We start from the raw sequence: 24,167 nt of genomic DNA, 5'->3' as shown, positions 1-24,167 counted from the left end.
CAATTGACAAAATGAATACAGAAAGAAGAGGCAATGTACTATTGCTTCGCATAATCCAGCACTTACCGGACCAGTAACATTAGTTTTACTGCAAGAGATGTTATTCCACGTTATCCCTCTGCTGATAACGTAGAAAACCTTAGAAACATTTTCGTACCTTCCGACTGCGGATAATGAGATTAGTATGAGTCCTCTACAACATCTATTTTATTTTTATCTAATGGGTCACATGCTAGCTTTTCATCAGTCATGATCTAATTCTACCAGGCAAATTTCTTCTTTTTATTTACAAATCTTAGCATGAATTTCTATAAGAATTTGATTTGACTATCTTGAGCTGGTTCCCACACTCGCCACCCTAAATTTCCACCAAGTTGCCGAAAATTATGAGCTTTGTACGTTGTTTGGAACTTATTTGGTGGCCTAAACATGGAAGATTTGTGAAAATTAAAAACGAAACACAAATAAGACGGATGTATATGAGAATGATCAAAGTTGTCATAGTAATGCTATCAGTATCAAAATTGTTACTGTAGCTTGTCAGCATAGCACTGAAATATTATATCCTACTTGAATACCAAATTCACTGGCTGTGCCATCCAGAACAAGTGAACCCCTTGTATCTATTGACAGGGCAATTTTGTTTTACAACTTTTAGGACCTATTTATTTTATATACAATTAAAATAATCCATGTCGAGTACCATTGAACTTTATCATCATGAATGTCTGTTGTGTCACCTGTACCGTGGTTTAATTTTTGTTTCATGATTTGACTGGTTGGATTGGTTAGAGCGGACCAACCCAGATTGTCGGATACTGCTACCTGGTCGACTCTGTCCGTCCTGCACCTAACTGTTGTCGGCTACCATTTGGGCCTATAATTAATAATCCCTGATCTATTCCCTTGATTTGATATATAATTGTTGATCAGATGAATTGAGTTACGTTGTGCTGATCGATTCGAATAATTAGGCAATATCATCTAGTTAGCCTCGTATATCTTCCTATACGAATCTATTTCATAGTCTTGGGTTGCTACGTAATAGTGGACCCCTTTAGTAGATCAATAGAGGGTTCTGGGTTGTTGGATACCTTGGATAATTTTTTATATTAACTTGATTTTGTAGGAGAACAATCTTTTGGACAAGAGAAAGTTGAGTAGGCTAGAAATGTGAAACTATAGCAGACCCATTACAGGTTGGAACTGTGAAACTATAGCAGGCCTCGTCACAGGCTGAAAATGTGATATCTTGGTAGACCCATCACGGGCTGGGAATGTGACTGAGATTTGGCCCGAAGTTGAAAAGATAATTGATTCGGATCAAGTTAAAAAAGAAATGGAATGAAAATCATTGAAAATACCAATGAAGATTTATGAGATATCGCATTATATATCACTCTTGAGTGGCTGGATTTCTATTGATATTTGATATATATTTATACTAATTATTCGAACATTATTGATTGTGGTTTTGTGATTTCACGATGTTGCAATGATTTCTTATGATTTTCAAACTTATATTATTATTATATTTACGTGGATGTGTGGAGATTTTTACTGTACTATAAAACTCACAACCCTTTTCTCTTTCTCTTTTTCAGAGTTACATATTGTAAGATACATAGATATAGTTGAGATCACCACTAGAGGGGATGATTAAATAGAGTATCATTGATACTAGTTGAATGATCAAATTTTTATAATTGAACTAATTTTATTGTTTAGTATGAATTACGATTTTATCCAACGATATCAAAGGCGCAATATATTTTTAAGCTTGGCATATTTTTTTAGAACTTTGTCCTCGTAAATGTGCACTCGTATCGCGTGCTGGACCGTGAGACATACGTATAAATAATATTTTTTTAATTGATAGGACATGTGGATCACATAAATTTAATATGAATCCATTAAAACAAACAAGAAAATAGAATATCTTTAAAAAAATTGATAAGATCGTACCATCAGCCAACACCACCGTGCTGTGCTGTGGTGCTCAGGTAACAAAGAACGTAGCCCGGCCGGTAATAAAGAATGCAGCCCATTCCACGAATTTACTGGCTTTGAGGTAAAAAATAACTCATTTGGAGGTTGTAAGATCCCTCCCATGGTCCTTGGGGGGAGCGACAATGGCGGATGGGAATTGTGGTAACCGCGTTCGGGAAGAGAGAGAGAGAGAGAGAGAGCGGTGGATGGGAATTGTGATTTGGTGGGTCGGGAAGCGGAATGGTAGATTGCGGGGATGATGGGAAACGGGCGGTGAAAAAATAGCAGGGCGGTCGGGCGGTCACAGCGACGTGGTTGATTCGAAGCCCGTGAGAAATGCACTCGTCGGTCCACGCGCCACGACAGCGTCCGCTTCCCATCACAAACACGTGACGTCCCCACACACCACCCCTCGCTCCCTCCACGTGCCCACCCGCCAGCCTTATTACTCCTCCCATTCCCCCACTCCCCCCCCCCTCCGCCCCGCCCCCCTATCTCCATTGCTAACTTATTAAACTCTCTTGCCATCACCTACCACCATAACCTCAAACTCTCAAGCCTCACATCCACACCCACGCTTTTGGACCCAGGTGAAGTGCTCGCGGAAGCCTCTTCTCTCCTGGGCTCTTCGCACTAACTAGAGAAAGAAATGGGAAGAGCTCCTTGCTGTGAGAAGGTGGGGCTGAAGAAGGGGAGGTGGACGGCAGAGGAGGATGAGATACTGATCAAGTACATTGCGGCCAATGGAGAAGGGTCCTGGAGGTCCTTGCCTAAGAATGCAGGTATACGAAGCTCTAAACTTAGAAAGCACTGTTTTCTTCTCTAGTTTTCCTTTTCCAAGCCTCAAATCGAGCTGGATCGATCGCTCAAGACGCCCCAGATGATGTTATACTAATTATTTGTTGGTTTGTGGGGGTCTGGAAGGCCTGTTGAGGTGCGGCAAGAGCTGCAGGCTAAGGTGGATAAACTACCTCAGAGCTGACCTCAAGAGAGGCAACATTTCGAAGGAGGAGGAGGAGATCATCATCAAACTTCATGCCACTCTAGGAAACCGGTAATGAAGAGATATCTACTGCCATAGTTAATTTCTGTCCGCCACCTTGTCTCTCTGTTATTATATTTACACATCGTAAATTTTTCACAAAATAAATTGGCAAACGGGGGTATGAATTCGTTTTTTTCTTTTTATTTCAATTATGGGCTCGTTTGATTCATGAAATTCTTTTTCGCTCTTTTTTCTGACAAGCTGATGTTTGAAAAAATAATTTTTATATATAAAATTATGGCAGAATATTTATTTTTTAAAAAAATTTATAAAATATCTATAATGTTTTTAATAAAATTTATCTAAAAATTTAAAAATATTTTTAAAAATAAATTAGGTTAGTTTCCACGTGATCGAGACCAAACTTTTTCATCTTTTATATAATTTTTTCTTTAAAAAAAATTGTACTTTCTTCCTTCTTTTCCGCAGACAGACGCTTTATTCCATCTCTTTCGGGAAAGGCGTTCTCCATTTGCTGCATTGCTTACTCTTTTTTTTTTTAATATATATTTGTTCGGTACTCAATTTTGATTTATTAGAGATGAAATGCGGTTTTGATTAAAAAAAAAAAAAGAATGGAAAAAAAAGAGAAGAAGAAAACACACGCGCACACACACACGAGTACCCTGCTCTCTCGACCTTCCCCCTTCTCATTTTGAGGTGGCTTGGATTTTTTCTTGGCACCCGGGTTTTGTCTTGAGCTTTCTTTTTTCTTCCCTACACGGATACGATATCCGGACGGACGCGAAATCGGGCAGCAAGTGGGGCCCACGAGATTTCCTTTATTATTTTATTAGAGTGGAGACAAAATTCCATAAAAACCGGAGGTGGCGGGGCCCGGCGGGGTGGGGAATCGTGGCCATGTGTTCACCGTGGGTTGGCGTAATGCACGTGGGATACCCCGTCTTCCTTCACCTCTCTGACATTATGACCTGACAACTGTCGTCCGATCACCGTCCGTCCGTGAGGTTACCTTCCGCGTCCGTCATCCAGGGCATGGGAGATATTTTTATTTTATTTTCTTTTCTCCCCTTGGTCCTCCCTCGGAAACAAACGACGTTGGTCCTCCCCTTGGCCATTATCTTGATCTGTATTGAGGCTAACACTATCTGGATTAATGTAAATTAATTATTCAAAATATTGGTTGATATTTTTCATAAATATTTTTAAATAAGCCATTAATTTGGAGTTGTAGTATCTCAATATCTAAAGATTACGGCAAAAAATGTTGATTTTTTCCCCTTTTTTTTTATCTTTCATATAGGTTAAATAAATCAAGTCCCTCTAATATCTTGGCCTTTAAAGTCCATGAGTTTTTGATGTCAGCCAGCAGCCATGCCGAAAACAGAGTCAATAAAAATTTCATATACAATAATAATGAGCATAGACGCTGGCTGTATGGCAAATTGCATGAGGCTTGCTTGTTTGTTTAGTTCGCCTCTTTGCTGAGAAAAAAATTAAAATTGGTTCTCTTTACATTGATTTATTATTATCATATTTATTCTAAAAAATGATTTATCTTTTTTTTTGAGCATGTATAAAAATGATTTATCATATTTAATAAGACTTCAGAAAAGATTTCCTGAAAAGGAAAAAAAAAATCTTGAGAAGCACTGCTTCCCCTCTTCATGCACGATTTAGTTTTGGATCCCAACAATTTTGATTGGCACGTGTGAGTTCCATAGCAAGAAAGATGGTAGTTAAAGCAGAGGAGGCAGTATGACAGCGTGATAATTAAGAAGGCTTAGCTACGCAAATATTATTGAGTTGGAGCTAATGTGGTCCGTTGATTATTGTAGGTGGTCCTTGATAGCTGGTCATCTTCCTGGAAGGACTGATAACGAGATCAAGAACTACTGGAACTCCCACCTAAGTAGGAGAGTCGACAGCTTCCAGAGGCTCGTCGGCGATGGCGAGGTCATGACAGTGGACCTCAGCAAGCTCCCCGGCGGCGGCAAGCGAAGGGGTGGAAGAACTAGTAGGTCGGCCATGAGGAAGAACGCAGTGAATGGGACTACCAGAAGAGAGACGAATGAGAAGGGTATTAGCCCCCCAACCTCATCAGCACAAGCTCAAAGCGATGAGGGACGAAGCATGGTTTTGGACCCAGGCCAGAACCAAGCTAGCTGTGTCACCTTTGAAGGTCTTAACCAAGGGGCATTGGATCCTAATGAAGACATGGTGAGTGGGCTCCTGAGCCCGAGCCCCATAGAGAGTGGGCTCTGGGGAGCATGCAGTCATGAGATGGAGGCCATTCTTTTTGGTGCGAGCGAGGACAGCAGTGTGGGGTGCGGGTCCCACGAGGAAAGGGAGAGTGGGAGCTCAAGTGAGGAGAGAGAGGGTGGGGCCCTTGTCCTGCATGGGGATGGAGATGGTGGAGCCATGGACTTGGAGGAGGAGGGGAGGGGAGGCGGGGTAATTGCCCAAGGTGAGGAGGAGGTAGGGTCTGCCGAAGCAGACAAGTTCATGGATTGGGACCTGGGAGGAATTGAGGCCAAGCTATGGGATGAGGCAGGAGAGATGTGGCCATGGCAGTGGCATAGTGAGGATGGGGAGCTGGGGCTGCAGGGAATAGATGACTGCGGTTACCAAGAAGACTTTTTGGATAATTGGCTTATTTCGGATGTCCTATAAGAGAGGTTTTGTGCTGGTGGTGGTGGCCTTGGAGGATTTCTCCAGGTTTGCCACGTTTGGGACGCTGTATAAAAGGACAGAAAATTAAGTTTTTATAGCGTCGTGTACGTGTGTGGCTCGGTATTCATGCATGTCTTGTATCCATGAAAACAGCTTCTTTGTGGGATATGCTCATGGGGAATCTCCTTTTTTTGGAATCTTTTTTTTTTCCTTCCCTAAATGGAATCTTTTTTCCTTGGGGAAGAGAGATTGCGTTGTATTTTTGTAGAGAAGAGCTCTTCATTAGAATAATTATTGCTTGTGGTCCTAAGTAGTTTAGCTTTCTTGTTGGATCTACTCGCTGCTAAACTTTGTTGCGTTGTGCAGCTTTTTGCCCGTGAAAAAGGTAGAGGTTTTTAGATCTATTTCCGGTCAGTACTTCCGTTGGTCCCTCCGCAAGTGAGACTCACCTTATTTGAATTTTTTTTCCAAAAACGATGTAGTTTAAAACCACCTAAGGGGTGAGGTGATTGCAGAAAATCACAGAGTCTTGAAAAAAAAGTACTAATTTATCAGATGATTGAATAGTTGATTTTATTTAGATTTAACTAAAATTTTAGTATGTTGTTTTCAATATTAAAAGCTATAGATTGAACTGTTTGAATTTTTGAAAAGACTTCTCTATTCATTATTTAAAACATCAACGCTTGGTCCTTTATTTTGCTATTTATTATTGAAATCTGCTTTAATGATGAATATTTTTATTGTGGAAGTCAAGATTAAATCATGTTGATGTTTATGCAGTCTCTTGTTAAACTAGAGAAGATCTATTGTAATTCCATTATTCTAAATAGTAAAAATTTCCGGCTATACTAGATCCTGTGGTTTTTTCTTTCACATCGAAGGATTTTTTATATTAAAAAAATTGTGTTGCCTCTTGTATGTGGATTACTTAATTATTTTATTTGTTAATTATTTGAGTAGATTATAAAGGTTATTGTCGCTTGGTGAGTGATATTCTATTTAATTATATAAAAAAAATGGCTTTAAGTGAAGTCTTAGCCAGTTCTTTTTCAGGATTCCTCCCGGGAAGGGACAACGGAATCTCCAGCTAAGGTAACCCAAAGCGAGCCAATGATGTATGCGAGCCATGTTGAAGCCAAAACTTAGCAAGTGTTTCTCGGTTCCATCTGGGAACTCTCCATACAAACCAGCCAGCAGGAAAGAGGACCTGTGAATTCTTCCTGTGTTTTGATTAGCTCAAGTTTTTTTTTTTTTTTTTTCTTTTGGCAGAAAGGATAAAATACTCTTAAACGATCTCAGCGAGATCGTTGGCAAAGTCGCATACAATCAATTTGTAATAATAAACCTCTCTCTTTCAGTCTTCTATCAGCAGTATATCAACCTCTCTCTCAGTCTTCTATCAATATTTTTCTTCGGCAGCATCTCTAGCACCAGAACTATCTTCATGTTCTTCAGTTTGGAGGACAACCTATGGTACCTTAAGGTGCCTAAAGGATCTTTTCGACATCTCGTACTCTGTTAATTTCACTTTCCGGACATGGTTTTTTTTTTCTGTCAATGGTTGAACACATTAGATTGCAGCTTGGACTGCAGCCGGGCAAATTTGCAAGCTTTCAGTTGGTTTTCTCAAAGATCTGCTGCTCTCTGGGGTCCGAAACTTCTGCAACTGTCTTTGAACTCTCTTGTTGTTTGATTTTTTATTTGGACAGCAAGCTAAAACTCCTCTGCCACCTCATCTCATTTCTTAATAAATTCTAATGGAAAAAAAAGCCAATTCCGGATACACAACAATATTTGGGGAGATATCACAATCTAGCCGGTCGGCAGAAAAATTAGCTTCTCTAAACACATGATGAGCAACAAAGAAGTCGAAAGATGAGATTTATTAACCAGTTAAGATTGAAAGGAGAGACATGTGTACACAAAGATAGGAGAACTCAAAGAGTACATTTATAAAATTGAAGTTGGGTGTGTATGAATGTCAATTTAAATCAAGTGTTGCATGATGGAGCATGTGAAAAGGGGGAAAAAAGTTTTGCACAATTTGGTTATCTAAGCGCTTTACATATCTAATTGGTAGATATCATCATAGCCTCATATCATTAAATGTGATAATTATAACATGTTCCATCCTATTTTAAGATATTTGAGCCAATGCTATTTTCCCATCATCACCCCGCTCCGAGCACACCATAGCAAAGTAGCTAGGGTTGCAGAACGGATGAATTGGATGCTCTTGGAGAGAGTACAAAATATGTTGAGCAATGCTAATCTATCAAAAGAGTTTTGGGCTGAAGCAGTAAGCATGGTATGTTTTCTAATTAATTGGGCACCCTCTAATTTCAAAGTATTTGGTTGTTCTGCATATGTTCATTATGTTTGATCAACAGAATATATGTCTTTGTCTTGATGTTGACTATGTAAGGAAAAAAAACTTGCTGTTGGTAATAAAGAAAGCTCCATGTTGCATTTTTATTATGGCTTAAATGACATTCAAACATTTGAAAAAAATTTCGAGCGAAAGAGACAAACGCTACACGCATGGTTCCTTGTGACATGCCTCGGCTGCTCCATTCATTAGTGTATGATATTTTTTCCAAGAAGAGCATGCGGTACACTTGTTTAAAACATTGCTTTTTGCATAATTTACATTTGATTCAGCAGTATTAAGGTAACCTCGTATCCATGCAATTATTGCTTGAACACCAATCTATAAGTTAAGACTAAACAAAGACACGTTTAATTAATGATAGAAGTGATTTCAACACCAATCTTGAGAATTGTGCTAATCACATACAGTCGCCCACGATTTTCTTGTCTGCACATCCAACTGAGCTCCATCAAATTCCGTAAACTTCGCCCTAACACTAAAAAAACTCTCATATTCTCTTTTTTTAGCGAAAGTATTGAGGATTTATTTTACAAGTGCAAGGAGAAATGACTTTATCGGGGCAAATAATTATTATGACCTATGGCTAATTTTCATGATAGCAAATGAAATGCCAAGGAGTTTAACAAAGGAAGGGCCACTACTAGAAAGATTCTTTAGGCTGCGCTTCAGGGAAAGAATCTTAAATTTGAAGGAGGAGCCTGTAATAACAACTCATTTTTCCTTTAATTCCTCCACACCATGATATTTCTGAGGATTATCAAGTTGATGTAAGTATGTGGAAATGCGCTCTTGCATTGTGGTTTTTTTGAAAAGACTTAGTGAATGAATAAAGTACCTGCTCCAAGAAGAAACGTCCTGAGCTCAGAACTATCGAATACTACAATGGCCACTGAAATAACGTGCCAAGTAATATTCTTCCAAAAGTTATTACAATGTTAAAAATCACAATCAAAGCATTAACACTTTAATCAATAGAGCACCGAAATCTATCGTGGCAGGATCCTAAAGAGCCAAGCTTTTGATTAACAAATGATACAGTTGCACATATCTTTAAACATGTTCATCAATATTAGATTATGCATGAATCTTCAACTACTGGATACTGATCCATGAAATTAATCTAAAGGAAGTTTTGCTTTTCTACGTAACTTTATCATGGTATGTAGCTCATGAGTACTGTTAAAGTGACTTTGCTCAATACTGCTCCACACACACATGCACACATACATAGATACATACATATGCATGCATACAAATCTCAAACCCACCCAATTCCTCATCAACTTTTTTCTACAAGCCTTTCTCACCCAGCATAATATTCTTGCAGTCCTTGCATTCGGGCATCTAAAACTGTCGGTGGCATGCCCACCGGCACTCTTTTATCTTTTATCTATCTTGTATTCACTTAATAAAAGTGGTTAGTCATGTGTCATATTGCATGTATGTCATGTAATGTTTCAAACAAAAAACATTTAGTAGATCGATTTGTTCGAACACACACAACTCCAACTCTACTGAAACATGGGCCTAGTGCATGTGCTCCTCTCATGCCAATGAAAAGATTTTTGGCTATATTGTTGTAGATGACACTGCAAAAAAGTCCGATTCCTTTGAATGCCGGGCCTAAAGCCACAATCATGGCGACCCAGTGGAACACATTTTTTTGATAACTCACATGCTTTCTCACTCCTCATCAAACCTTTTAGGCTTTTGCTTTGCGTTCCTTTTGTTCTCATCGTGTCAGTGACCGAATCCACCATTTTTATTTTTCATAGAACGGACGAATCATATAAATTTATTATAATTATATCTACAGAAATTAAAAATTAAAATATTTTTTAGAAAAAAGAGTGGCAAAGCCGCACTATTTATCTCGTGTATTTCATCAGACCCACAACAGAGGAAGCAATCCAACCTGCGGTTCACGGGGTCCACCATCCTGTTGAAGGGAATCCATGCTCCTGATACTTTAAAATGGACAAGATCTCTCCTACCATGTGCCTCCGCGATGATTGGTCTACCAGGGGACAAGGTGGCCGCAGATTCTGGTGGCCCAGAATCCAGTCTTTCACACGACACATCTATCTCATGCGGATAAATGCAAATTACGAGTTCTCTGGCGGATGAGGTCGTTGTCGTCTTCTTCTTCTTAGACAGATGTTGCTGGATATTGGATCTAGACCGCGGACTGAGAAAAAGGAGCTCCAGCTGATAGTCTCCGGCGGACCTGCAAGAAGCCAGTGGTCGGGGATTCCGGCACTGGCCCTCCGATACTTAAGTCAGAGGGAGGTTTTTTAATGGGAAAAAATAGTGGAGAAGTAATCGAGAAAAGTAATGGTCGGGGCCGAAGGGAAAAAAGTCTCCCTGCCTCGAGTTCTCCCCCCTTTTATAGGAGGGGTGTAGGGGTTACTTATGATTGGACGTGATCGCGCGAATTAATGAGTTATCGTAAACGGTCCGAGATTTTGGGCTGGCTGACGATCCGTTGAGATCGTGTGCATTTAAACGTTGACAGGCGTTGAGGCGGAGATCGCGGGATTTGATCCCGCATGAGGAGGTGGTGGTCTTGATTTTCGGTGGAGTGGGGATGTCTGCTTCTCCCTTTGACAGGGTCTTTCTTGGCCTTGAGGTCGATCGGGCTTAACTCAGCCGAGATTGAGGTTGTGAGCTCTGGGGTCGTTAGTGCAGAGACCGAGTGTTCTGAGGTCGGGAGCTCTGAGGTCGGACGCTCTAAGGTCGGGCGCTCGGAAAGTATGCTTGCCGTCGTCACGTTCGTCATCAAGTGCCGGCGATTTGTCTACGTGCTTTGAGTGATCTATTTTCCCCTAACAACAGGTATTTTATATATTACGTATATAAATATATCCAATAAAGTTAGAAAATAAAAGATCGTGGAGTACTCAAGGCACTCTCCCTCTCTGGCCAACATAGTGCTTCTGCCATCCAATACGCAACCCCATTGGCCTTTCTAAATATATGCTTGGCCTAGAAGATCCTTTTATTCTTTATCATCATCTAGATATCTCGAAGTAAGAGGTGATCTAAACCAGCACCCCTCGGACCTCCTTGGATCCAACTGATTACCGTGGCCGAGTTACCCTCCATGAATGAATGAATGAGGCACATTCAATGTATTGATTTCAAGAGTGATCATTCTATACTTTTTTTTTTTTTTTACATGCGGCAATATGTGGAAGTTGAAAATAACAGTTTTTTAGTTATATCTAATAATTGAAGAGGGTAGATGACTGGTTGAAGTTTTATTTTTATGGGAAATTATTGGTTCGTAAAATAGATATATATTTTTTTAAACAAAGATTATTTTGTCGCTACCTATAGCTGAACTTGGAAAAATCTTTGCAAGAGGAGAGAGGGGGTTTACTATTTGGTCAAGTTAGCTCTACATACCTTGCAACCCCAAAGTCCAAACCTATATTTTGTGCTTACCTAGATAGTGTCTTAGGCCAAACATGATACCACTGCAAGACATCTAGATCTTGTCTTGCAAGACATCTATTTCACCTAGATAATGAAACTGTACAAAAATAGTAGCATGGAAGGAAAGGCTGAAATTATAAACACACATTTCTGAAAATCTAGACGAAATGCAATTATGTTTCCGAAGAGCCATGTTGTGGTTTGGCCTGAGGGTGACCACGCCGGAGGAAGCCGAGAAGACGCCAGCCAGGATTGAGAAAGAGGGCTACCTCCTACACTCCGGTATAACTGCACAAAGCCTTGGTCAGAAATTCAAGCGAAGGTCCTCCGATGGCTAGGTTAGCCAGACCATTTTTTTCAGGAGAGCTTTCTGAATGTTTTGAATTGCTTCTAATGGCTTAGAATAGCTTAAGAATGCTTGTAAAAGTTTACTGAGAGCCTTTTTTTACCCCTTTTTATAGGGCGAGGGTCACGACCGTTACTTGAAATTTTGGGTTGAGTTGTGGTCAGCTGGCCAATAGCTGGAGACAGCATGTATTGGCAGATGTGGCAGAGTATGGCTTTTGGCAGGTGTGGCAGGATATGACCCTTGGTATGTGCGGCAGGGTATGACCCTTGACAGCAAGCATGGCTGAGGCAGCAAGGCATAGTCCTTGGTTGGCACGTCATGGCGTGGCTAGCAAGCAATGGTTCGTAGAAGAGGGCTGGCCAGGCTCAGATGTCCAGTTAGATGAGCGGGGCGTGCACGCAGGTACGACTGTGGGGGAGGTCGGCAAGCTTGGAGGCCGCGACATGTGCTTGGCGAGGTCGGCTTGGTCTTCGGCGGGTTGAGGTCGGCCTGGCCTTTGATCGAGGTTGGCTCGGCCTTTGCGGGCTGAGGTCGGCTCGGCTTTCAGAGAATCTAAGGTCGACCTGGCTCTTGGCGGGACCGAGGTCTGGTCTGTTCGGCCGAAATTGGGTGACTTTATGCTAGAGTAGGACGGTCCATTTTGCCTCCCATCAAGCCATATAGCACACTCCCTTCTTTTTGGCAAAAGGATGCTAATACAACTAAGGACAAGCAGAGTCTCATCATCAACAAAGGAAGAACTAATTTTGGCAAAGAGCATAGAAATAGCGGTCTAAATTCAACATAAGATGATTCTCTAAGTCACTAGCAATCGTTCAGTCCAATCGACTGCTAGAATCCGGGATTTCTTTCTTTCTTTCTTTCTTTTTTTTAAGTCATGGTTTGTACTGGCCAAACAATTTTTAGTTTCTTGTTCACCTCTTCCATGCTTGTTATAATAACCAATTTAATGCCTTGTGGGCTATTTGTTTAAGCGTGGGCCTTAATTTAAACCTTTATAATGTTCTAGCCCAAGAATTGCCCATCCTATGGATTGCTAATTGCCATTGGGCTGGATCCCGGGGTGGATATGATATCCTCCCGGTACATCACTGCAATTTGGAAGTCAGAACAGACGGTTCCGTTAGAAATCGGAAGGCTTTATTCCAAGGCCCTCCGCTCCTCCCGCGCTCTTTCTTTTCGCCGGTAATCGAATAGGAGACGAGCACCAAAGCGGAGAGATGGCGAGATCTCGGATCCGGTTTTCTTTACGAACCCTAACCCTGGCCCTATCTCCGGTATTCGTCGTGGCCGCTGCCGGCGGCGGCGGCGGCGGCGATGTCGTGGTCCTCACGGACGACAACTTTGATGAGGAGGTCGGCCAAGATCGCGGCGCTTTCGTCATGTTCTACACCCCCTGGTATCGTTCCCCGAGTCAATTTTTCTTGTGCAATTCTCTTCGCATTCGTTGTTTCGGTTCTTGGTTTCTTGGATTCGCTGGCCTCTGCTGTTTCTTGGAGGATTCTTGATTTCCTTGATAGGGCGACTCACTGTTTTTTAGGGTTTTTGATGTCGAGATGACGTGCTTGAGAGCTAATTCCTTCTATTGGAAGGCTGGAAACTTTGTGCTTTTCGGATTTTTGTGCAAGTTTTGCATGGAAAATGTATTACTACTGGCAAATGTTTTACATAAAAATGCGTTTACACAAGATTAATGCATTCTCCAATTCATTCATAAATTGATATCACTTAAATGTAATTAGCGAATGGAAGTATGGATATGGTTTCCGGTGTATCAGCTTTGAAATTGGGAGGATATCAAGAGGAATGGACTTTGAAGAGTTGGCGTTTTATAATTATATAGCATCAATAACTTTGCTAAAATATAATAAATTTTGTGTGTCCATGAGAATTGAGAGGTGTTAAGCGATATAAATTGTGTTGTTTTTGTTGGAAAATATTTTCTCTGCTAAAATCTTATAAATCTCTTTTATGTGATTTTATTGTTTTATCTTCAATATTTAATTAATGGCTTTCTGCACACACTAAATAAATAAATTAAGTTTTGATGTTATCTAGTTCGAGGCATGCTATGAAAGACGCTTTCTTTAGAGTAGAATTTGCCCTGCCCAGGTGCAAACAGTTGATGACGGTCTACTTCTAAGATACAACGATCCGCTTCGTGTTCTCCTTGAAGTGCACTCTAACAAAGGAGAATTAGGATCGAACCCGAACTAGCCAATTTCAGATGCATTAAAAATCAGCAAATTTGATTGAAGCAATCTCTCAATCTTTTTATATGCGGACATAATCCTCTTCTCAAATGCTTATTGGGTGCACTTGACTTCGCTCACTTAGTGCTCTTAATTCTCTTTTTTAATTTGGAGTTATTCAGATGGAAAGGGGATGTTCTGATGGATGGGAAGTATGACCCCTTTCTTATTTATAGATGTGAAGGGTGAGTATGATTAGATGCTTAAGCATCCTTTTGTTGAATGCATCCCTTCACATAATCCATCTATTCATCAAGGGTTGTGTCCCTTGGGATCTTCCAAAGAGTCTGTTTGTGAAGTATCTCTTCGAGATGTCTTGTGAGAAGAGAAAGTGTCTCTACGTTTCTTTTTAAGATACCGTATGAGCAACAATTAGAGACATGTCCGTAGAATTTTCATAGAATTTTAAGAGATGAGAGAGATAAAGATAGAAAATTAAATCTTATCTATTTAGAAAACGAAGTTATTTGGGAGTCTAAGTTTTTATATTTAACTAGGTTTATGTTTTGATAAATATCCAATATGGAATTCTAAAATCTAAAAAATTGAATTAAATATTTTATTAATAAACCTACAGTTTCAGGGTGAAACTTTCAACTTTCACCTTAAAACTGTTGGTTTATTACGTGTTCTCTTTTCTTTAAGTTTTATGTTCTTAAATTGATCCGGAGGTGCTTCTTTGCTTTGCTACTTTTGTTTTTCCTGTTGCTGGCATTGCTTATTTAGTGCAATTTGTGGCAGGTGTGGGCGTTGTAAGAAGATTGCTCCAGAGTATGAGAAGCTTGGCTCAAGTTTTAACCGAGAAAAATCTGTTTTGATTGGAAAGGTGAGTACTGCTTGTGCTAACATAAATATTCCAATATGAAATGTTGCTATTGTTGTAGAAGTGTGTACTTATTTAGTGGAGACAATGCTTATTTTTCTTCTTGCTTTTTTAGTTGCTCCCCGAAAACCTATGCTTACATGCACTTGTGACAATTATTAAAAAACATAGAAGTACATGAAATGATGAACGGACATGGAATAAGTGAGTTCCGTTCAATCAAAATTTGAAAAACAATTTCCGTTTTTTGTGCTATGAAATTAGAGCATCTTATAATTTTTCATATGCAGTTTTGGAGTTTCTCTACAAACTCTAGCTTGCATATCTCAGAAGGAAAAACTAGATGAGATTCATAATCAAAATGGTTATCCATGGGTGACGAGTTACATGGCCTTCCATGAAAATATAAATATGTAAGCAAATAACCAGACAGCTAATGACTATATCACACCACATTACATTGCACCAATGGTCTACAAATGATAATTTATCACAAATTGCCAGCTGCGGGAAAGAAATGAATCCAAGAAAAACGTAGGTGAATTCAAAATTATAAATTGCTCAAATGGAACCTTAGTAAACAAGTTTGCACATGGAAGATTTTCAATCTTCCCATTAATGACTGTCTTCACATACTGTGATAATGTCATCATCCTCAGATTCTTCTTACTTGATCTCTTCATTCATGCTGCACCTCAGTCTTTTCAGAACAGTTGAGCTGGAGGAGTAGCATTGCTAGGTCAAGTTTTTCTCTTGGAAGATTTCCTCGGCTTTGAAGAACTCTTTGAAGCTTCATTATCTACATTACAATTTATTGTATCCAAGATTTTTTTTAAAAAATTTTCAGGATGAAGTTTATTAGTATGTTTGTTAGGATCTTTAATGATCACTTGATAATCCTATGCCTCAAAACAAGAGGAAGGCATGAAGAGTCAGCCAAGAAGAAACTTTTTCACAAAAAATACAGTAGCGTATACCTTAATATTACAGATATAAATATTGCAATCACTTATAGATTTTACTTTGTAATTTTTTTTTCTTGTTCTTCTTCCTACACTTTATCTTTCACTGAATGGTGACTTATTCAGATAAATACTGGCAATGACATGCCCACAATTATTTTTTATGGCCTCTTTATTGTTCTTTATGACCTCTTTATCTTAATTGAAAGGCTTGTTATGATGAAAGGTTGAACATGTAAAAGATGAGGAATCCTTGATCTGTGGATACGCTTCTTTGACCTTTAGATTTGTTAGTCTTGTTGGATAAGGGTAGGGAGACCATGCTCCAATATGCTAAAACCAGACACTGTTTAAGAATTTTGAAAGACCATGAAACCTTTGTGCTCATTATGAAATTAGTGATATAAACGATGGTTAGTAAATGTGTAAGGTGCTCAATCTCTGCAAGTGGACTCTTGTTATAGTACTATCGATTTAATTATTTTTAAGTATCATGAAACCTGCGTGCAAGTGGACTCTTTGTAGTATAAAAAAGTTGATATTTTTTTTCTTTGTTCATTTTTGAAGGTGGATTGTGATAAATATAAGAGCTTATGCAGCGAATATCGGGTTTCCAAATACCCGACAATTCACTGGTATCCAAAAGGGTCCTTGAAACCATTAGAGTAAGCATCATATCCATAGCAGAAATAATATCTCAATCATTTTACATTTACTTAGTCGTCTGAATTTGAAACACATCTATTCATTTTCCGATTCTCAATTAGTTATAAAATGTGGGATACTAATAACGTCTGATGCTTGTGGAGGTATGACGGCCCTTATACTGCACAAGTTTTTGTTGAATTTGTAAATGCTGAAGCAGGTAACTATCTATCAACGATGATTGCATTTCCTAGTTATGCTTACTCCTTCCATATACGTGATAACTCCTATTCATGCTTCAGGATCGACTGTGACTGTAGATCGAGGCTTGTTCCAACAATTTGCATGTCTTTTTGAATACTCATTGATCAAATATTTTTATTAAAAGATTTTTGTTTCATATTTTTTTGATTATCTTAAAATTCTCGAGGCCTGATGTTAAACTTCCATTATTCTTTTTTTTCTTCTTTTTTTAATGCAGGATTCAGATTGGCATTTTGCACTCTAGCGATAATTATATTTCTATTCCAAGACAATACAGTCTCTCATATTTTTTTCTTTTTCTTTTTTGGTTGGTGAAGGCCATCCCTCACTCTTTTGGTGAAAGGGGTGGTCCCAACAACCCACCTCAACTGATCTGCACACAAGGCCAGCCATAAGATCAGCTGGCTGATTTGCTTTGAGAAATGTATGCAAAGTGAGAGATCGATGAATGTCGTGTTGATTCGCTTTGAGTTGCCACCGATCCGTGAGATTAATGTTGATGGATCTCCTCCAATCCAGACCTGAGTTGCTTTGTATAGAAGATACCATCATATTGCATTGCTAGGAAAGCAATGAAATTCTCTAACAGTTTTCTTTCTGTATGAGTACAGGAACCAATGCAGAGCTGGTACCAAGTCCTTCAGATATAGTAGTGCTTACATCAGAGAACTTCAATCAGGTTGTCTTAGATGAAACCAAAAATGTCCTAGTGGAGTTTTATGCGCCATGGTTAGTTTTCCTCTTCAAGTCCATTTAGATGGTCTTAGTATTTAAACGTCGTCTCCTTCCCTATAATGGACCGAATAATCTTAGTATCGCATCTCCCTACAGGTGCGCTCACTGCAAACTCCTTGCTCCTGTAAGTAAAGTTGTTTTTACTGTGTCAGGTGGAGTGTGCTTGTGCTAAATTATGGCAATTATATGTGAGAACACGTCTTATGCAGCTTTGTAAATTCTATTCTATCATCCATTTCCAGACTTATGAGAAGGTAGCCACTGCTTATAAGTTGGAAGAGGATGTTGTAATTGCTAACCTTGATGCTGACAGATACAAGGATTTGGCTGAGAAGTGAGTATAGAAATTGAAACCATACTTTCTTAAGCAACTGAATCTTGTTGAGTAGTTATCCTGGGATAATAATATTTATGTGGTAAACCTTTTTGTTGCTTTTTCCTATGTCTAGAACTTTTTGAATGCTGTTGATTTTTCATCTAAAATGTTCAAGTTTCAGGGATTAAATGTTAACAATGAAGTTTTCTCAAAAAAAGTTAGTAGCAAAGTAGCAAGAAAGTTCCCCTTGCTCTGTGTGAAGTCACCAGAAAATGAATGATCTTTATATACTTATTTTACAATAATCGCTGCTTGCATGAAGAGCCATTTATGATTAAACATCAAGTGCTGCTGAATGTCTCCTTAAGATGTTCTTCCCACTATTTCCATCATTGAAATTTCCTATCCAAGTAATGAACTCTTGATGTCATAAGCAGATTTGGGTATAACATCAATAGATAACATGAAAATGCACTCTTTTTTCTTTTCTTCCCACTGAAAAAAAATAAGGGCATGAGTAGTTCTGTTCAATGAAGGATTCTAGCATTTGGACTCCAGTTGAATGCACCTTAGCAATGACTACAAGCTCTATCCCATCTACTTGGGATTTGTTTTACTTCTCTTGTTTTGCCAATTTTCTCTCGATTGCTGCATTCTTTGTGATAAGATGTGTGTTCTTTTTGATCTCTCCACCTTTTCTTTCTCATTTATTGGACCTAAAGTAGAACCTTGGGCTTTTATTGTGCGTGGCCTAAATATTTGATTCAGATCCTGAGCGTCTTCTCCCTTATTATTTTTATAGCTTATGCTTCCTTTTTGTATTCTTTTGCTGATCCTCCTCTAATGCCCTAATCTTCTTGACAACATGGCATCTCCATCATCTTATATATTTAAGATGCAAGTTGACATAATTATGCAAGTAGTTTCAATACATTGCTTGCTCATACCAAGCAAAATTGTCACCATTACTCATAATGGCTGCAACCAAACAGAACTTGTTATCTGTATATGAATGTCCTACCTCAATGCCACATGTATTACAATCTTCTCAAGCAATATCTTAGCTGATATGCGGATTCTCTGGACCTCTTTTCTGATGAAAATGTCAAATATTTTCCATTATAAATTTGATGTAAGCTGATAAAAAACCGACAACAACTAGCAGCCATGTATTATTTCTTGCCAACCTCATTCCACTTCCGAGGAAATCCACATTGATATTAAATATATGGAGAATTTGAGGGAGAAATGAATGGCCATAAATTTACCATGTATGAACACTTATCTGATATCTAATGACAAACCAGGTTATTTTCCTTCTAGGAGTTGTATTGAAAGTTGAACTGGAACAGATATGCACACAAGAAAAAATTGTCATTACCAGATGCAATTGATGTTATATTTTTCCTTTGCTATCTTGAATCATTCTTCTTTTTGAAAAGCCCACTTTCACGTTCACAGCTGTTGTTACAGTTTATGGATCTGTATAGACTGAAGGAAGAAAAGGAGCAAGGAAATTGTATGGTTTGAGTTCTTATTTATTATTTTGTAGTTATGATGGATAGTGGCTTTCAGTTGATGTTAAAATAAATTGAGCTTTGATATGACGGATCTTGAGATTAGAGCAGAAATTGTACAAACCTAATTATTAAATGACTTATAATAGATAATATATTGAAATATTATATATATATATATATATATATATATATATATATATATATATATATATATATATATATATATATATATATATATATATATATATATATATGAAACCATTATGTTGTTTTATAAAATTTCTGCCTTTTTTTTGAAAAATACGAAAAATGTTGGTAATGTTAAACACATATCTAGCCGCAGTTTTAGTTTTATGAGTTGAGTACATAATTGCACTGCTTGGCCACTCCCTCATCCCCGAGGTTTGAAGTTTTGGTTGAAACTGATCCAAATTGATTGAAATTTTTTGGGTCTTGGTCAGTTTTGGCTGGTTCCAATCCGTTTTGATCAGTTTCAGTCAGTTTCAGCTGCTCTCGATCGAAACTGATTGAAAATGTTGGTTTCATTTTTACTTTTTTGTTTCGCAAGTAAATATGTATAATGCTTTCTAAGATTCACCAATATAATCAACCGCATATTTACTTGATCTAATCTATGTTGTTTTCATCTAAGCTTTATTATCGAAGTTGGTATGATGCAATCTTGAAGTGTGTTTTAGAGATATAAATAACATTTCAATATGTAAGTAAAGACTGTTTCTGCATATCTAGGAGCTCTAATGTTATTTTAGAGAGTGTGATATCTAATTATTTTTATGCTTTTGTATGCTTGTCTTGTTATGCATGATTGAGAGATATTTGATATTTTATGCAATATATATTCATGTGATATGTTTAATGCATTAAACTTTAATGAAACTTAATTTCAGCCCAAATCTATGGAAATGATATGCACTATGACTAGGCGACTTAAAATAATATAAAATGCTGTAAAATAACCTATCTTGATTAATATTTTCCTTGTATTTTTCATTTTTTGATTTTTTTCTTATTCTTGATTTATTTTTCTTATCTTGTTTCAATTTTTTGATTTTTTTTTCTTATTTTTTGCTGAAACTCAGAGCAAAACTGCAGAAACTGAAACTTTACTAGGGAGACCGAAATTGAAACCAAAGCAGAGTTCTAAAACCTTGATTTAATAACTAGTTCAGCACACAACTGTGGTATTTGGCTCTCCCTCTTGTCCTTATTGCTGAAACTAACAAGGAAATGATGCTGCAATGTCATCAAGAAACCTAAAATAGCTTCCGTTGTCTTGTGACCAGATAGGGAAAAACTAAATTGGAGTTTTTTTTGGTGATTTAATATTACTGCCTCTCCATTTCTTTGTCCCATGGAACCTTCATTAACAGATTCATGGAAGATATTGGTAAGGATTGTAGAATTAAATGATTTAGAAATTGGGATGTTATATTTGATAATTTCCCTTTTAGAGTTTAAAGGTTCCCAAACTCTTATGCAGAGCTTTTAAGAAAGAATTCAAACTGTAGCCTACCTTTAAACTATAAAAATGCCAGCAACTGGAGAATATTCTATCTAGTGTATGCATGTCATATGCATGCATAATACTATGAATTGCCTTGATGTTGAGAATTGATTAAATCTTTGAAATGCTATAGCGGAATGTGATTGGTTTATGTATCAAAATTTATTGTGAATCAAAATTCATTGTGTATTATAAAATTGCTTGAGGATCTTTTGAGCTTTTTGCATGAGATTTATATCATTTCTTTTATTTTTTTTTAAATTTTTGTTTGTATATCATAGACTTTGCATGCTTGCTGAGCATTCAGGTATGAGGTTAATGGCTACCCTACAATAATTTTTTTTCCAAAGAGTAATAATGCTGGTGAAACATACGAGGGTGGCCGAGATTTAGATGACTTCATTAATTTCATTAATGAGAAGTGTGGCACCAGCCGTGATAGGAAGACCCAGCTCAATTCCCAAGTGAGTAGAAGATTGATTTTGAAAGTAGACTTGCATATTTATAACTGGCCTTGCCTTAACAAGTGATATTCTATTGCCGTAGGCTGGTATAGTTTCAAGTTTAGATGCTTTAGTGAAGGAGTTTGTCAGTGCCACTAATGATGAGAAGAAGGCAGTCCTATCTCGGATTGAAGAGGAGGTTGAGAATTTAAAGGGTTCTTCTGCAAGGTAATTCTCTGTAGGTATAGTCATTGTATCAGGCATTTTCACAATTCCAACTGAATGAATTGTTGTCAACTGAATTTTATTATGAATTACTACTTTGATGTGTGCTAAATTTTATCTACCTGTTATTTACCTTTTCAATATCCTACCTATTTTCACTCTCATTAACTACCCTAATTCTGGTAAACAAAGAAACAAAAGAAAAGTGTCTTCTTGAATGATGCTTAATATGTAGAGCAATGGGTTTCTGAACTTTCTAGAATTAGTTTATTAGGAAAATTTTGCAGTTAGCATGTAAGTTGCTTTTGGTTTTTAGACATGGCAGAAACTAGCAAGGTATCTACAAAGTCAAAATTTTATTTTGTTCTTTTATCAACATTAATAGTAACGTGAAAGGAGGAAAAGAAAACGTTGCACAAGTACAATGAATTAAGTTTTGATTGTTCACCAAACAAAAAAAAATTCATATCTTTTATTTCTCTCTAGTCTCATAGATGTGGCAGTTGTATTCTAACCATTTCTCAATAAATTGAGTCTATTAATGGCCATAGTGCTTGGAGGGTTCCAAATGGCTCAGTAGTAATTCACATGGGGGTGAATATCAGTAACTAATTTTATAAATATTTTATATATCATAGATCATAATCAATAATACTGATTTTTCATTTTGAGAGGCCCTTTATCCATTTCCACTGGGAAGCATTTGGGGCCAAATGCTTTCAGGAGCATTCCCACCTCTCTCCCTCTCCCTCTCTGTGTATCTATCTATGCATATAATGGATAACTAAGTTTTTATCTCATAACACGATTGTCAACCTCATAGATGTTTGTAAAATTTTTATACAAGTCCTTCGCAAAAAGAAAACCACATCTATTTGCAATTGTTTATGCACTTCTACCATCTGTCAGACATAATTCCATGAAGTCACTAAATTTTGTTGTTATTGTTATTATTGTTTATTATTTCAAAGGTATGGTAAGATCTATGTGAAGGCTGCAAAAAGCTGCATTGAGAGAGGAGCAGATTATGCTCCAAAGGAAATTGAACGGCTCCAACGCACGTTGAAAAAGGTGGGACTCAGACATGCATTTCCCTCTCTCTCTGTTATTTTTTTTTTCTATTTTGAATCTGGAAGTACTTCTAAAAAACAGTTGTTAAATTAAAACTTCAGATCCTAATACAGGGTTTTTTTTTAAAAAAAGAAAACTTCTTGTCTGATGGCAGTCAATTCACCCATCAAAGGCGGATGAATTCATCCTTAAGAAGAACATCTTGTCAACTTTTGCTGCTTAAAGACATACAGGTTTTTGCCCATTCAGTTTTGGAAGATTTTGGGTAACATTCTGAGGTTGGTATTCACGTTACCAAGATTTTGTATATTTATTGTCAAGTAAATAAACATATCAATATTCTTAAAAAAGCTCACTTTTTCAGTTTTATAATTTTATATATAATTTTGAGTTATTTGAACTCTTTCTGAATATTTGTTAAATTTGCCAGATATTTTTTCTGAGTACCGAATCTTTACCTCTAGCTAGATTATTCCCACCGAACTTGTGTCTGTGCTGCGAAGAAGGGAATGAGGTTGGGCATGCTTGGTAAAACAAACAGTCCTTTGAGTGGTTGTCCCAGAAGGTTTTCTGTTAGGCTTCTGGTTGGCATCTAGTTTCCGTCTTTAAGGCTTTCTGGAAGTATGTATGATGTATTCAAGTTGGCTCTGATTTGCAAGCATGCAAACGCAACATGCTGCTGGAAAGTATGAAGACTAGAGGTGCTTTGTATCTCTGTCTGCTGTCCTTAGTATGAATGATGATGCAACAAGAAAGAGGAGGCATGAAGAACTGTTAGCATAGTTGGCTGGCTTATGAGGTCCAGAGTACAAATTCTGTATATTTTTCAAAAAAAAAAAAAAAAGATGATTTGGTGGAGGTGGATTTGCTACAAAGAAATATGGTAGAAATGGGTGGAAGGAGTCTATGTTGCAAATATTGAAGCTTCTGTGTGCCATTTTAATATTATCATGCCCGGCCTGCGCCACTACTATTCTTAAGCTCAAGATGCTAGATTTGAGTTTTTGATTTTGATTGATGAATTTGAAATTTAGTTTCTTTTTCCGTCCAAGAGAAAGGGAGGAGATTCATTTGCACTGTAATTATTTAGGTTCCAAGTCTTAAAATGCATCTAGACTCGAGCACACAACCTTTCGTTGCTAAAGAAAAGTGGTATGTTGGTGACTGCCACATGTCTTGGCTGATTAGTTTTGTTTTCTACTGCTCATTGAGAATATATTTTGCCTTATCAATCTACCGCTGAAAGCCTGAAAACTTGACTTCTATCGAGATGTTCTATTCTACTTTTGATTAGTTTATGAAACTTCACTTGTCATGTGGCAAAGGAATTGGGGAATTGTGGGGAATTTATTTTTGAAAAAGGAATGGAAAAGCTCAAAGTAAATGGGAAAAAGCCAGTGCTATATTTTTTGGGTCTAGATATGAGGGTGATAGGATGAGGATCATGCAATAACCCAGATTGTTGGGCTAGTGGGCCGGCCCGGAGTGGCCAGGCCCAATCCAACCCTGGCTAGCTCAACTCGTGGGCTTGTGGGC

The 24,167-nt window shown here is 37.9% G+C and overlaps 2 protein-coding genes across 3 annotated transcripts; both read left to right on the top strand.

The window, feature by feature from the left end:
- Window positions 1-2,469: 2,469 nt before the first annotated feature.
- Window positions 2,470-5,981, top strand: LOC108510996 (myb-related protein P-like). Its single transcript, XM_039124514.1, has 3 exons — window positions 2,470-2,771; window positions 2,914-3,043; window positions 4,834-5,981. Exons 1-3 carry the CDS (start codon window positions 2,639-2,641, stop codon window positions 5,666-5,668), a joined length of 1,098 nt encoding a protein of 365 aa, XP_038980442.1. The 5' UTR covers window positions 2,470-2,638; the 3' UTR covers window positions 5,669-5,981.
- A 6,960-nt stretch (window positions 5,982-12,941) lies between these two features.
- LOC103720040 (protein disulfide-isomerase like 2-1-like) lies at window positions 12,942-23,867 on the top strand. Of its 2 annotated transcripts, none has more exons than XM_008809563.3 (12): window positions 12,942-13,249; window positions 14,844-14,928; window positions 16,455-16,552; window positions 16,697-16,752; window positions 17,408-17,525; window positions 17,628-17,655; window positions 17,774-17,865; window positions 21,200-21,356; window positions 21,439-21,563; window positions 22,532-22,631; window positions 22,764-22,909; window positions 23,062-23,867. In XM_008809563.3, the coding sequence occupies exons 1-11, from the start codon at window positions 13,071-13,073 to the stop codon at window positions 22,809-22,811; spliced, it is 1,086 nt and encodes a 361-aa protein (XP_008807785.2). In that variant the 5' UTR covers window positions 12,942-13,070; the 3' UTR covers window positions 22,812-22,909; window positions 23,062-23,867. The 2 variants fall into 2 exon arrangements, with proteins under 2 accessions (XP_008807785.2, XP_008807783.2); XM_008809561.3 differs by having other exon boundaries at window positions 12,946-13,249; window positions 22,786-22,909.
- The last annotated feature ends 300 nt before the right edge of the window (window positions 23,868-24,167 follow it).

Source organism: Phoenix dactylifera, chromosome 3, assembly GCF_009389715.1.
Source record: "Phoenix dactylifera cultivar Barhee BC4 chromosome 3, palm_55x_up_171113_PBpolish2nd_filt_p, whole genome shotgun sequence".
Lineage (NCBI taxonomy): Eukaryota > Viridiplantae > Streptophyta > Magnoliopsida > Arecales > Arecaceae > Phoenix > Phoenix dactylifera.
The sequence above is the reverse complement of the archived record's forward strand: the minus strand, read 5'-3'. Positions and strand labels throughout refer to the sequence as shown.